Source organism: Tauraco erythrolophus, chromosome 30, assembly GCF_009769465.1.
Source record: "Tauraco erythrolophus isolate bTauEry1 chromosome 30, bTauEry1.pri, whole genome shotgun sequence".
NCBI classification, from domain to species: domain Eukaryota; kingdom Metazoa; phylum Chordata; class Aves; order Musophagiformes; family Musophagidae; genus Tauraco; species Tauraco erythrolophus.
The window spans coordinates 1,010,891-1,023,127 of record NC_141494.1 but is presented as its reverse complement, the minus strand read 5'-3'; the positions used below and the strand labels follow the sequence as shown (position 1 = coordinate 1,023,127).

Here is a 12,237-nt window from a genome sequence, read left to right as displayed (position 1 = left end):
AGCAGGTTCTTCTGCTGATCCCAGAGATGTTTGCTTGCAGCTGGATGGTGCCCATGCCCAGGTCCCCCTGGGCAGCTCTGTCCTCGGTGGATTTTACCTCTGCTTTTCTGTAGCAGGCACGGTGCTTGCTGTTAGCTGGGTGTTACTATTCTGGTTTTGTTTGTGTTTTTTGTTTTTTTTAAAGGTTCTTTTGGTAGGAGAGGATTGGGTAGGGAGAGGGGACGGGAGGAATCCCAGCGCTGCTTTCCTGTATACCGGTAAAACCTGCTGCACCCAGCTTGTTTCGGGGTTTGAGATGGGATCTATCAATATGGTGATGTTGGAGAGTGTAGGTGGAGCAGCGGTTGCTGGAGAAAACACGGGAGTGCGTGCGGGCTGGAAATGCTCCTGCCTCCGTGTGTGTGCGTTGCAGAAGGGTTTTTTGGAGGAGAATTCAGAAAGCCTACCTTTAATCTCTTCTCTGGGAGGCTGCGTGGGATTCTTTTTGCAATCTCTCTGCAAATGTGAAAAGAATTTGGGTAAGGATGGGTGCTGGAGTTCCTGCTGGCACCGGCAGGGTCAGAGCTCTTTCCTAATGTTGGAATTCGGCTGCTTTGCAGCTAAAAATGAGCTTTTAAAGAGCCTTTGTGATCTCCTAGATTTGGCACATGTCCTTTGCCTGCACGAAGGTCTGTTTATCTCTGCGAAGGCTCCGTCCCCGTGCAAGCCAGCTCTTGCAAGGAATGCGCTTGTGGGAGTTGCGGACAGAGGATGGGGTAACCAGGTGAGGGAGAGGGAGCAGAGGAGGCAGCTGGAAGGAGAAGTGGTGCCGCTGGGCCACGGGGCGTGGAAATGTGCCCCAGCTTTGGGACAGTTGTGCTCTGCATAGAATCATAGAGTCATGGAATGGTTTGGGTTGGAAGGGACCTCAAAGATCATCCAGTTCCAACCCCCCTGCCATGGGCAGGGACGCCCTCCACTACACCAGGTTGCTCCAAGTCCCATCCAACCTGGCCTTGAAGACTTCCAGGGATGGGGCAGCCACAGCTTCTCTGGGCAACCTGGTCCAGTGCCTCACCACCCTCAGAGGGGAAAATTTCTGCCTTATATCTAATCTAAATCTCCCCTCTTTCAGTTTAAATCCATTGCCCCGTGTCCTATCACCACACCCCCATGTCCAAAGCCCCTCTCCAGCTTTCCTGTAGCCCCTTTAGGCACGGGGAGGTGCTGGAAGGTCTCCCCGGAGCCTTCTCTTCTCCAGGCTGAACAGCCCCAACTCTCCCAGCCTGTCTCCAGAGCAGAGGTGCTCCAGCCCTCCCATCATCTCCATGGCCTCCTCTGGCCTCGCTCCAGCAGCTCCGTGTCCTTCTTGTGCATCTGAACTTCTTTGAAAAACAAAACCCTGTGACTGGTCAGAAACAGCCCTTCCAGCGCGCTGCTAGCAAGGTGTGCTGGTGTGTAAATCCCACCACAGTGAGGGCAACTGGTGTGCTGCGTGCTCGCAGGACGGAGGATTGTGACTTTTTCCTCCGCTTCTGATATTAAGAAGGACTCGGGAGAGGCAGAGGGTGTCCACTGAGTCCAAAGCAATGGAGAGGGAGGGCTCCTGTGAGGCCGTGGCCGGTGGCTCGGTCCGGCGCGATGGAGCAGGGTTGGTGATGCTTCATCCTCGCTGGGATGAGGCCGAAGCAGAGCTGGGCTGGCCGCTCGGTGCCCGGGAGCAGAGGCGGCTGGAAATAACCCACGTGGTGGGAGGGATCCTGCTGGCAGCGTGGGCAGGCTGCGGGAATGATTGAGCAGAATTAACGTGCTGCTTGTAGAAGTTCTTGCTAGGATATTTTTTTTTCCTTAAGCCAAATTCCTGGTTTTCCAGAGAGGGCTCTGGACCGCGGCAAGTGTGCGGAAGCCATTCTAGAGCTTCCCGTAGGAGGAGGATTATAGTTGTCATCTATCTAGGGGAGAAGCGAGGAGGAGGAGGAGGAAGAAATGCTGAGCCATCACAGGCCATTCAGTCCTCAGTGTCTCTCTGCTCGTTTAAGCAGGAAAACCTATTTCTGCTGTCTCTCCGTGTCGTAGCATCCGCTCCGAGGTCAGCCGGAGATCATTCCTCACCTGCTGCCAGCCCACCAGCCAAGGTGTTGAAATGAAGACAAGAGGGCAGCCTGCTATCTCCAGCCTTCAGCATCTCTCTGCATCCCATGGTCATCTCCCAACTCTCCAGCTTCCCCCGGGCAATTGGGCAAAGCTGCCACCCTCCGCGCTCTCGGAGCAGCTTTGCCAGACTTGTGCAGAGCAGCCGGCTGGATTCCGGATTTGAAGCGATGCAGAGGGGGGAGCAGGTGCTCCTCCCCATGAGGAAGAGGATGAGCTCAGGGAAATGCTCTGCGCTGGTGAGCCACCCCTCAGCCCTTACAGGAGTTATTTCCCCAGGGTCGTGCGGAGCACTCTCTTCCCTGGAGCTGCTACAACTGGTGCTCCAGTCCTCCTTAGTCCTCCGGGAGCAAAAAAGTGTCGTGATCCACCTGTGCCCACACGTGGGATGAAGCGCTGAGCTCAGAGTGCTGCCCTGCGCCTGTCTGGGAGCCTCCAGTTGGCACTGGGCAGGGTACTGGGAGCAGCAGCTTTTCCCCCTTCTCAGAACGGGGGAGACAAACTGGGAGGGAAGGGCTTGTGGCACCCACAGGTCGCTGGCAGGAGGAAGGGGCTGTGGTCAGATGAGCCTGGAGGGGTGATGGATGCAGCTGTTCCAGCCCTGGTATCCTTATGGGAATTTGGGAATTTGGGGCTCACCTTTGCTCGGCCCAGCCTTGGGAGGAAAAGGCAGCTTTGAAGGCTGGTGAGAAGGGAGCTTTTTAGTGAAACCCTAATCCCCTCCAGAGAGCTTTCCCTAATCCCCAGTAACGTGCTGCTCAAAAGCCCTCTTTCAAAAGAACAATCGCACTTTCTCGCTGCCCTCTCTCTCCTTCCCGCAGGAATTGCCCACGGTGTTCCTTGCTGGCTGTTTCCTCTCGTTTTTCTCCAATAAAGAGAATTAATTCCTTTAAAATGGAATGGAAGGAGCGATTTCCTCAGCAGGTCGTGGCAAATCTGGCTGATGGATTGGGAGAGATTTCTGCTGTCAAGGACTTATTTTCACTTTATTCTTCCCCCCCTCCCTGGAGGAGAACCGCAGCCCTTTCCCCCAATAACCAAATGCAGCACTTTCAACATCAAAATCAAACCTCTTAAACGTGGAGGAGGGGAGATATTGCAGGGAACGAACGTCCAAATTTCTTTCAAGAAACCATTTTTTATTACTAAGGTCCCTGGCCACGACACGGGCTGTTTCTTACGGCCACAGCCCTGATTATGGGGTGCGAGTTCAAACTGGCTCCTGTTAAAGTTAATAACTTCGGAGTGTGCTGCAAGAGGCAGGTCAGCAGGGAAATCTGCCAGGGTTAGGAGGTCATGGAGTGGGATAACTTGGAAAAAAATATATATACACCCATATATATGTATGTGGGTGTATATTGAACTGCTGCAGCAGCATCTTTGCTCAGCCACGGGAGCCCTAAGGAAGGGCTGGAGGTAGAGCAGGCTCAGCGATGCTCCGTGGCCGCCTCTGCTCAACTCCACATTTTCCGTGGAATTTTCACTCAATTCCAGTATTTCAGGGCAGAAAAGCCATGATTTTAGAGAGGCTGGGACACTGCCAGCTCGCTCGGCCGCCTGCCAGCAGGACACGACCGTGTCCCGGTCAGGTCCGTGTTCGCGTTGCTCTGACTCGGTTTATTTTTAATTTCTCCAGCAAGTTGATACCTCGTTCCCCGCAGCTGCCAGCCCAGTCCTGGCCACGTTTCGCTGGGGTTTGCACGCCACCGCAGCATTCCCAGTTGGCGGGGTGGGTTGTGCTGGAGTCGTGGAGCCTGTGCCCAGGGCAGGGCGGAGACTGGGATTTGTTGTTTGCTGCCCTTGATCTGGGAAACAACAAAATCACAAGTCTTCCAGCCTGCCTCGGGGCTGAAGGACGTGTGGGCAGCGAAGGGGTGCCCAGGGAGCCTGGCCGGAGCTGCCCTGCGGAGAGAGAAAGGGAGAGGGGTGGTGTTTGGGCAGCTGCCCTTCCCTCCGGCTCTGCGTGTCTCTATATGGCCCCGTGTAGGGTTAGGCTGGGGCTGGTTGGTGCCCCTGTGCTGGCACCCATGGGTGCACGAGGGGCTGTGCCACCTGCAAAACCCAAGGGGTTTCTAACGGGCACCGGGAGAGGGTCCGGGGTGCCAGAGGGGCTGCGCAGCCCTTGGTGGCGGTGGCATAAAGGAGAGTGGTTGTGCCCAGGGTACTCGCCCCGGTGCCAGCGATGGGTCTGAGCCGCAGCTCGGCCCCCATCTCCTGTTCGGGAGCCCCGGCTGTCACTGGGAGCTCCAGCCCTGTCTCTGGCAGGGACGGAGGAGAAACCTCCCGTGCCCACCACGCCTCTCCGGGAAGGGTTTCCGCTGCTTTTGGCAGATTTTGTGGTGCTGGGATGTTCACTCCTGCCCTGCTCGTGTTTTCCTGGGTGCCCTGGTGGGAATATTCCCATCCTTGCTGCCTCAGTTTCCCTGCCCCATGAGGCCCAGCCGGAGCACGGCCGTGAGACAGCTGCTCCATGAAGGTTATTGCTGCTTTTTTTAATCCCGGCAGACAGAGCTGATAGCAGTGAAATACGGAGCAGCCAAGGCTGCTGCCGTCTCCTGGCTTGGCACGACCCTGGCACTAAGCCCCCCAGTGCCCTTGTCAAGGGGAGCAGGAGGGGAAGGAGGCAGGCACTGGGATGCCGGGCTGGGTGGGAAAGCAAAGCGCTGGGAGATGCAGGAGCGCGATGCTCACGGGGCTGGAGCCGGGGAGGGCATGTCCCTCGCCCCCGTCAGCCGTGCCAGCGGAACGCCGCTGGGTGCAACGGTTGCAGCGGTGCAAAGTACAGAGTTGGCATCTTGGCTGTATGTGGGCACACCCTGTTGCACAGCACGTGCACCACATGTGCCCCGCTGCATGCCTTGCGTGCTACGTGCCCCGTGCACGCGCTGCCACACACCTGATTGCACAGTGCACACCTGTACCCCCCCCATTGCACGCCTCGCGTGCCACTCGCCCCGTCATGCACCCTGTTGCACAGCACACCCCATAGACCCATTGCACACCTGACACGTTGCACACCCTGTTGCACAGCACACCCCATAGACCCCATGGCACACCTGGCACGTTGCACACCCTGTTGCACAGCACACCCCATAGACCCATTGCACACCTGGCACGCTGCACACCCTGTTGCACAGCACACCCCATAGACCCCATGGCACACCTGGCACGTTGCACACCCTGTTGCACAGCACACCCCATAGACCCCATTGCACACCTGGCACGCCGCACACCCTGTGCACACTCTTGTTGCACAGCACACCCCGTGCACACCCTGTAGACCTCGTTGCACACCACACATCCTGTGCACACCCTGTTGCACAGCACACCCCATGCACACCCTGTAGACCCCATTGCACACCTGGCACGCCCCACACCCTGTTGCACAGCACACCCCGTGCACACCCTGTAGACCCCGTTGCACACCTGGCACACTGCACACCCTGTGCACACCCCGTCGTACACCTGCTCACCTCGGGGCTGGTTGTCCATCCTCTGCCGTGACTCTCCCAGCTCGTGTCGGCAGAACAGTGATGTGCAGGAGCTTGGGGCAGCTCGGGGCTGCTCCTGCCCAGCCGGGGCACGGTGGGAGCAGCCGCGCAGGGAGGCTGAGACGTTTGCACGAGGACACCCCCGCACACGCTGCCCGTCCCCAGGACCACGTCCTCTTCTTGCTTTGGGAAGCGCAGCTTTGCTGGAGCAAAGGGAGACGGAGGGGACACGCCATGGGTGCACGTCTCCATCCCTGCAGCGTCACCCAGGCTGGACCCCCTGGACGGCGGGGCAGGGGGTGCCAGAGCGGGGTGCCCCCAGCTTTGCAGGCGCACCCAAAGCCAGGGTGCCAGCAGCTGCCAGCGGCTGGGAGTCTTACAGCGAGACTGGCCTGGCAGCAGGCTGGCCTTGGTGACAGCGTTGAGTGGCAGCTGGTGAAGGGACGGAGCTGGGGGGGACAAGGACGGAGCTGGCTTGGCCTGGCCCAGCTGCGTGATGCACGAGGGACGGGGCTGGGTGGCCGCGGGGCTGTGAGTATGGGGGGCACAGGGGACATGGCGCTTGCTCAGGATCGGGCCCCTGCCCACTGCACGGCCCTAGAGAGACGCAAACAGCCCCCAGCTGTGGGGCCAAGCGCCGTGCTGCGCCGTCGGCTGGGCACACGTCCCTGCGTGGGCACACGTGCACGTGCACACGCACCCTCTGAGGCTGCAGAGCCCCCTCTGCCCCCAGCCCGCACGCAGCAGCACTGGCGCGTGTGCAAAGCGGGCAGCGAGCAGCTGGCACGCGTGCCGTGCAAACGCACGGGGAGCGGCGTGTGTGCAAACAGCATGCAGGGAGCAGGTGTGAGCCATGCAAACGCACCAGCGTGGAAAACGCTGTGTGTGTGTGTGTGCAATGCACAGGGAGCTGCACACGTGTTCCTCCGGCACGTGTGTGTGCAATGCACGGGGAGCTGCACGCGTGTTCCTCTGCCATGTGTGTGTGTGCAATGCACGGGGAGCTGCACGCGTGTTCCTACGGCGTGTGTGTGTGTGCAATGCACGGGGAGCTGCACGCGTGTTCCTACGGCGTGTGTGTGTGCAACGCATGGGGAGCTGCACGCGTGTTCCTCTGGCGTGTGTGTGTGCAACGCACGGGGAGCTGCACGCGTGTTCCTACAGTGTGTGTGTGTGCAACGCATGGGGAGCTGCACACGTGTTCCTACAGCGTGTGTGTGTGCAACGCACGGGGAGCTGCACACGTGTTCCTACGGTGTGTGTGTGTGCAATGCACGGGGAGCTGCACATGTGTTCCTATGGTGTGTGTGTGTGCAATGCACGGGGAGCTGCACATGTGTTCCTATGGCGTGTGTGTGTGCAATGCACGGGGAGCTGCACATGTGTTCCTATGGCGTGTGTGTGTGCAACGCACGGGGAGCTGCACGCGTGTTCCTACGGCGCGTGTGTGTGCAACGCACGGGGAGCTGCACGCGTGTTCCTACGGCAAACCCGGCTGGTGTGTGTGGTGCTCAGCTGGTGGGCATGGGTGGGTGCACGCATGTGCATGTGCGCGCACACGTGCTTTGCACACGCGTGTGCACGCACGTTTGCACGCGTGTGCACGCACGTGAGCACATGCGCGTGCATGTTTTTGCATACGTGTGCGCGCAGCTGTCTGCACGTGTGTGCGCGCGCACGTGTGTGTGCCCCCGCCCGCCTGTTCGTGCGCGCGCACCGCCCCCCCCCCCCCCCCCCCATCGCGCTCCCGGCCGCGCCGCGCGCGCATGCGCAGAACCACCTTCCCGCCGGCCGCGCCGCCACCGGCGTGCGCCTGCGCAGATCGCCGCCCCCAACCGCGCGCATGCGCAGTCCGCGCTCCCTGCCGGCAGCGTGGGGCGGGCGGCGGCACCGGGCGGGACCCACCGGGACGCGCCGCCATGAGCGCCCCGGCGGGCCGCGGGATGCGGTTCGCGGAGAGCCAGCTGCGGCGGCACGGCTGGCGGCGAGGTGGGGGCTGGCCCGGGTACCCCCCCCCCCCCCCCCCCCCCGGCCCGCCATCCCGTGGCCGCCCCGGTGGGCGCGGGGGCTCCGCGGGAGCCGCTGCCGTGACTGACGCCGTGTCCGCAGGGCAGGGGCTGGGGAAGCGGCAGGACGGCATCGCCGAGGCCATCCGGGTGAAGGTGAAGTGCGACACGGCGGGGGTGAGTGCGGCCCCCCCCGCCCCGCGGGCGCTCGGGCCCGGCCGCTGCCGCCGCCCGCAGCCGTGTCGGTGGCCCCTGTGCACCCCCCGCAGGTGGGACACGACGCGGCGGAGCCGTTCTCGTTCCACTGGTGGGACCACGTCTTCAACAAGGCGGCCGCCAACATCGCGGTGGAGGCCGGGCAGGTAGGAGGGCTGGAGGGCACCCCGGTGGGGTTGAGGGCAGGGAAGGGCTTCGGTGGCCCCGGTGGCCCCTTCGGTGGCCTTTGCGCCGCCGCCATGTGCCCCCACAGCCCCTAACAGCGCGCAGCGCCGTGCGCAGGGGCCGTGGTGGCAGAGGGGTGCTGCTGGAGGGGGCGATGCCCCTCGGGGAAAGCGCTCCTGCATCTCTCTCCCTCAAGGATGGCATCTCCATGAAGACGCTTTCCGAGCAGGGGGTCGAGATCAGCACTAAGAAGCCCCGCAAGGCTGGCAGCGCGGGCGCCATGCTCTACGGCCGCTTCGTGAAGGTAACCGGCCCTGGGGACGCGGCTCCGGGAGCTGCTGACGCCTCCGCGAATGGTGCTGGGAACTCTGCACCCCCCCCAGCCCCTCGCTGCTGTGGCCCCCAGGGCCCCCTTTTCCTTGTCCCCCCTTTCTGACGGCCCCTCTGCAGTCGGCCACGCTCACAGCACGCGGGGAGGAGCCCACGAAGCTGCCCACTGGCTCAGAGAGCAGCGAGGAAGAGGAGGAGGAGGAGAAGCTGGACCTCTCTTCAGCCAGGAGGTGAGGCGGGGGCAGCAGTACGTGCCCCGTCCCCACAACACAGCAGTGGGGAGGGACGAGGGCTGGGAGGGGGAGTCCCAGTCTGGACTGCGCTCCCCCCAGTGCCGAGGGTGACACGTCTTGTCCGTGTCCCGCAGGCTGACGGATGAGGAGCTGATGCGAGCGTGTGGGGGCCGCACGGCACACAAGTAAGTGGGTGGTGGGGGCTGCACAATTGGGTTCTCCCCCCTCCTGGCAGGGGCTTTTGAGCAGGCTGGGCTGGGGGGCACGTTCTTTGGCAGGGGAGGTGCCAGACCCCGGCTGCCCACAATCGTTGCAGGGGTGCCCGCCACGGCCTGACCATGAACGCCAAGCTGGCGCGCCTGGAGGAGCAGGAGCGAGCCTTCTTGGCCACATACCGACACGAGGAGGCAGAGCATGGACCCCCGGAGAGCAGCCCCCCAGCAGGGAGGCAGGAAAAACGCAAGAAGAAGAAAAGGAAACAGTGTAAGGACGGAGCCGATCCTGAGGTGCTGCAGAGCCAGGAGCCACGCAGAGAAGAGGAGGTGGCAGGAGAGGAAGGGAAGGTCATGAAGAGGAAAAAGAACCAGGAGCTAAGTGGAGAAGAAGAGGTGGCAGAAGAGGATGGGAAGGTCGTGAAGAGGAAGAAGAAGAAGAAGCAGGAGCTAAGCGGAGAAGAAGAGGTGGCAGAAGAGGATGGGAAGGTCGTGAAGAGGAAGAAGAAGAAGAAGAAGAAGCAGGAGCTAAGCGGAGAAGAAGAGGTGGCAGAAGAGGATGGGAAGATCGTGAAGAGGAAGAAGAAGAAGAAGCAGAAGGAGGAGGAGGACAAAGAAGAGCCAGCTGAGACAGAGGTACCTCTAGAAGACACAGATGGGCTAGACCAGACTGGGCAAAGGCCCAGGAAGAAGAGGAAGAAGAGGAAGAGGGAGCCAGAGTGATCGAGGGCCAAGGCTGCCACGCTGTGCAGCTGCTGGTACCATCTGGCTGTGAGGGTCCTGATCCTGCCCACTGGTGCTGGCAGGTGCCCAGGGGCGCTCGGGGCTCTTCCCCAGTGGAGCCCAGCGCTGTGGCCCAGCTGCGTGTTCACTGCGTTGGGATACTGGGCTGAGACTGGTTGGTCTGGAGCTGGATCAAGCTTTTATTTCACTCCCTGAGCCTTCCTTCTGTTGGGGGGGACCCCAGTTCCCACCAGTCCCTGGGGCAGGGACCTGTTTGCCGTGGGTCTGTCACCGAGGGACACAAGGGAACGGACCCAACAGAGCACTGAGATATTTTTTCAAGGGTATTTTATTTTTGAGATATTTTATTCAGGATTGAATAAATCTTTATTGCAGTGAAACTATTGCAAAGTGCAAGGTGTGGATCCTGGATCGCATCCTTACCTAGAAGCACTTGGATTTTAGGTGGCAACCCCAAACAGAGCCCACCTGGCAGCTGCCCCGTCAGTTCCAAGCTTCTGGGGGCTTTATCCTGCTGGCAGAGCTGGGTAGGACTGATGCCCAGTGAGGTGCTGAGCATCCTCCTAGCAGAGACGTGCAGCTTTGGCGGAATGAGGCCCTGATCTGCTGTGCCAAAGCCTTGCCCTGCACCCCGAGCCCCTTGGAGCCCCAGCCCTAGGTGAGCTGCAGGACGCAGTCCGTCTCGGGGTACGGGGGCAGGTTTAAAGCGTATTTCTCCTGCAGCGCAGCGGGCACAAACCTGCCCCCGAGGAAGTGGTAGCGGCCGGCGAAATGCATCGCCGCCTTCTTGGGTGCCGTCAGCGAGATGAGCATGTCGGGCTGGAGACCATCCGCCTTCCCCTTCTCCACGTCCCAGCCTGCAACAAGCCCCGAGGCCAGGCTGCAGCGAGGAAGACCCCAGCCAGGCACCTTCCTCCCGCGGGTCCAGCCGTTACTCACCCGAAGGGATGTCGATGCTGGCGATGGGCACCGTGATGCGCTCCAGGGTGCTGAGGATGCTGCCGAAGGGCTCCCGCACCGCTCCCTTGAAGCTGAACCCGAAAATGGCATCCACCACCAGCCCGTAGAGCTCATCGATGAGCCCAGCCTGCGGCGGGGAAGGCAGCGGGTGAAATCCAGCCCCGGGCACCACTCCGAGGGCGGCTGCTTCCTTGCCAGGGGCTGCTCCTCACCTCGGCTGGGAACTCCGGGAGGAAGGGGATGTCCATCTTCTGGCACTGGGTGGTCAGACCTTCAAAGAGGGGCTTGGTGGGGCGCTTGGGGTAATACACGGTCGGCTCGTAGCCCTGCAAGAGCAGGAGGGACCTCGGGTACCAGGAGCAGCCGGGACCCCAAAATTTGCGGGTACAGGGGTGCACGGAGACTGGCACCCTCCCTGGGGGGAGCGGGCAGCCGCCTACGCGAGGGACTCACAAACATTTTCAGGTGCCGGGCGCAGACCAAGCCGTCGCCGCCGTTGTTCCCCGGCCCGCACACGACCAGCACGGTGGGCTGGCTGGTGGTGAAGGAGCTGGGTGGGTAGGCCTGGCACGGGACAGGAGGCGTAGGGTTCTGGTTATGCCAGGGGAGCGGGGCCGGGCCGCGGGGTGCTGCCGAGACCACCGCCTGCCCCTCGTGCACCCACCTTGGCGATGGCGGTGGCACAGCTCAGCCCTGCCAGCTCCATCAGCTGGTCCACGCTGAACTTGTACTCGGTGAAGAGCTCCTGGTCGATGGCCTGAGCCTCCTCCTGCCTGGGGAGGGAGGATGGCACCCCCGGGGGCCTCGGACCCCGGCTCGGAGGGGTCGGGGGCTGCTGCCATCCCCTCGACTTTGCAAAGCACCAGCGAGTGCGGGGGGGGGGGGGGGGGGGGGAGGACGGGGTCCAGCTCCCCGTGCTGAGCACCCCCCACCCACCCCCCTGCGCGTCCTGCCCGGCCCCTCTGCAGCCCCCACCCATCGCGTCCTGCCCCCCGTGCCCCTCACTCTACTCTGTTACCCCCCCCTGCGCCCCATGCCTCACTTCATCCTGGTCCTTCCCCCCCCCTCCCCCCCGCATCCTACGGACCCCCAAACATCCCCCGCACCCTCCACCACCCTCCGGACGCTCCCGCAATTTTCGACCCCCCCCCCGCGCTTTTCGCACCCCCCCGGGTCCCCGCACGCCCCCTCCGCCGCCCTACCCGAGGAAGCGGAGCCCCCGCGGGCCGGGCCCCGCGCTGGGCCCGTGCATGGCGCGGTGGGGGCGGCACCGGTCCCGCTCCCAGCTCCGGTTCCAGCCCCAGCCCCGGTTCGGGCAGCGCCCAGCCGCCACCAGTAGCCCCAGTCCCAGCCCCAGCAGCGCCCGCGGCCCCGGCATGCGGCGGGCCCGGCTCGGCACGGCGCGGCTCGGTACGGAGCAGGCGCGGGGGCGGTGCCGGGGTGGAGCGCCCATCCCCGTGGCGCGGGGCGGTGCCGGGCTCAGAGCCCGCGGTGCCGGGGTGGAGCGCCCATCCCCGTGGCGCGGGGCGGCCCCGGGCTCGGAGCCCGCGGTCCCGGGGGCGGTGGCGGGGCGGAGCGCCCATCCCCGTGGCGCGGGGCGGTGCCGGGCTCGGAGCCCCCGGTCCCTCGGTACCGCCCCGCCATCCCCCGGCCGCAGCACGGAACGGAGGGCGGCAGAGGAGCGGGTTCACAACCGTGTTGGCTCAAGCACCGGGAACGGGCTCCCGCCGCCGGTAGCTCGGCCCTGCCC

The 12,237-nt window shown here is 62.9% G+C and overlaps 2 protein-coding genes across 4 annotated transcripts; one reads left to right on the top strand and one right to left on the bottom strand.

The window, feature by feature from the left end:
* Positions 1–7,540: 7,540 nt before the first annotated feature.
* On the top strand, positions 7,541–9,646 carry GPATCH4 (G-patch domain containing 4). Of its 2 annotated transcripts, XM_086628336.1 has the most exons (8): positions 7,541–7,610; positions 7,731–7,804; positions 7,897–7,989; positions 8,205–8,312; positions 8,459–8,568; positions 8,706–8,756; positions 8,888–9,134; positions 9,273–9,646. In XM_086628336.1, exons 1-8 carry the CDS (start codon positions 7,541–7,543, stop codon positions 9,504–9,506), a joined length of 987 nt encoding a protein of 328 aa, XP_086484462.1. In that variant the 3' UTR covers positions 9,507–9,646. The 2 variants fall into 2 exon arrangements, with proteins under 2 accessions (XP_086484462.1, XP_086484460.1); XM_086628334.1 differs by having other exon boundaries at positions 8,888–9,646.
* A 252-nt stretch (positions 9,647–9,898) lies between these two features.
* On the bottom strand, positions 9,899–11,865 carry NAXE (NAD(P)HX epimerase). 2 transcript variants are annotated; one of them, XM_086628337.1, is made up of 6 exons: positions 11,690–11,865; positions 11,148–11,260; positions 10,936–11,116; positions 10,700–10,820; positions 10,467–10,614; positions 9,899–10,384 (listed from the first exon to the last, which is right to left on the bottom strand). In XM_086628337.1, exons 1-6 carry the CDS (start codon positions 11,863–11,865, stop codon positions 10,182–10,184), a joined length of 942 nt encoding a protein of 313 aa, XP_086484463.1. In that variant the 3' UTR covers positions 9,899–10,181. The 2 variants fall into 2 exon arrangements, with proteins under 2 accessions (XP_086484463.1, XP_086484464.1); XM_086628338.1 differs by having other exon boundaries at positions 10,700–10,813; positions 10,941–11,051; positions 11,152–11,260.
* Between the last annotated feature and the right edge of the window lie 372 nt (positions 11,866–12,237).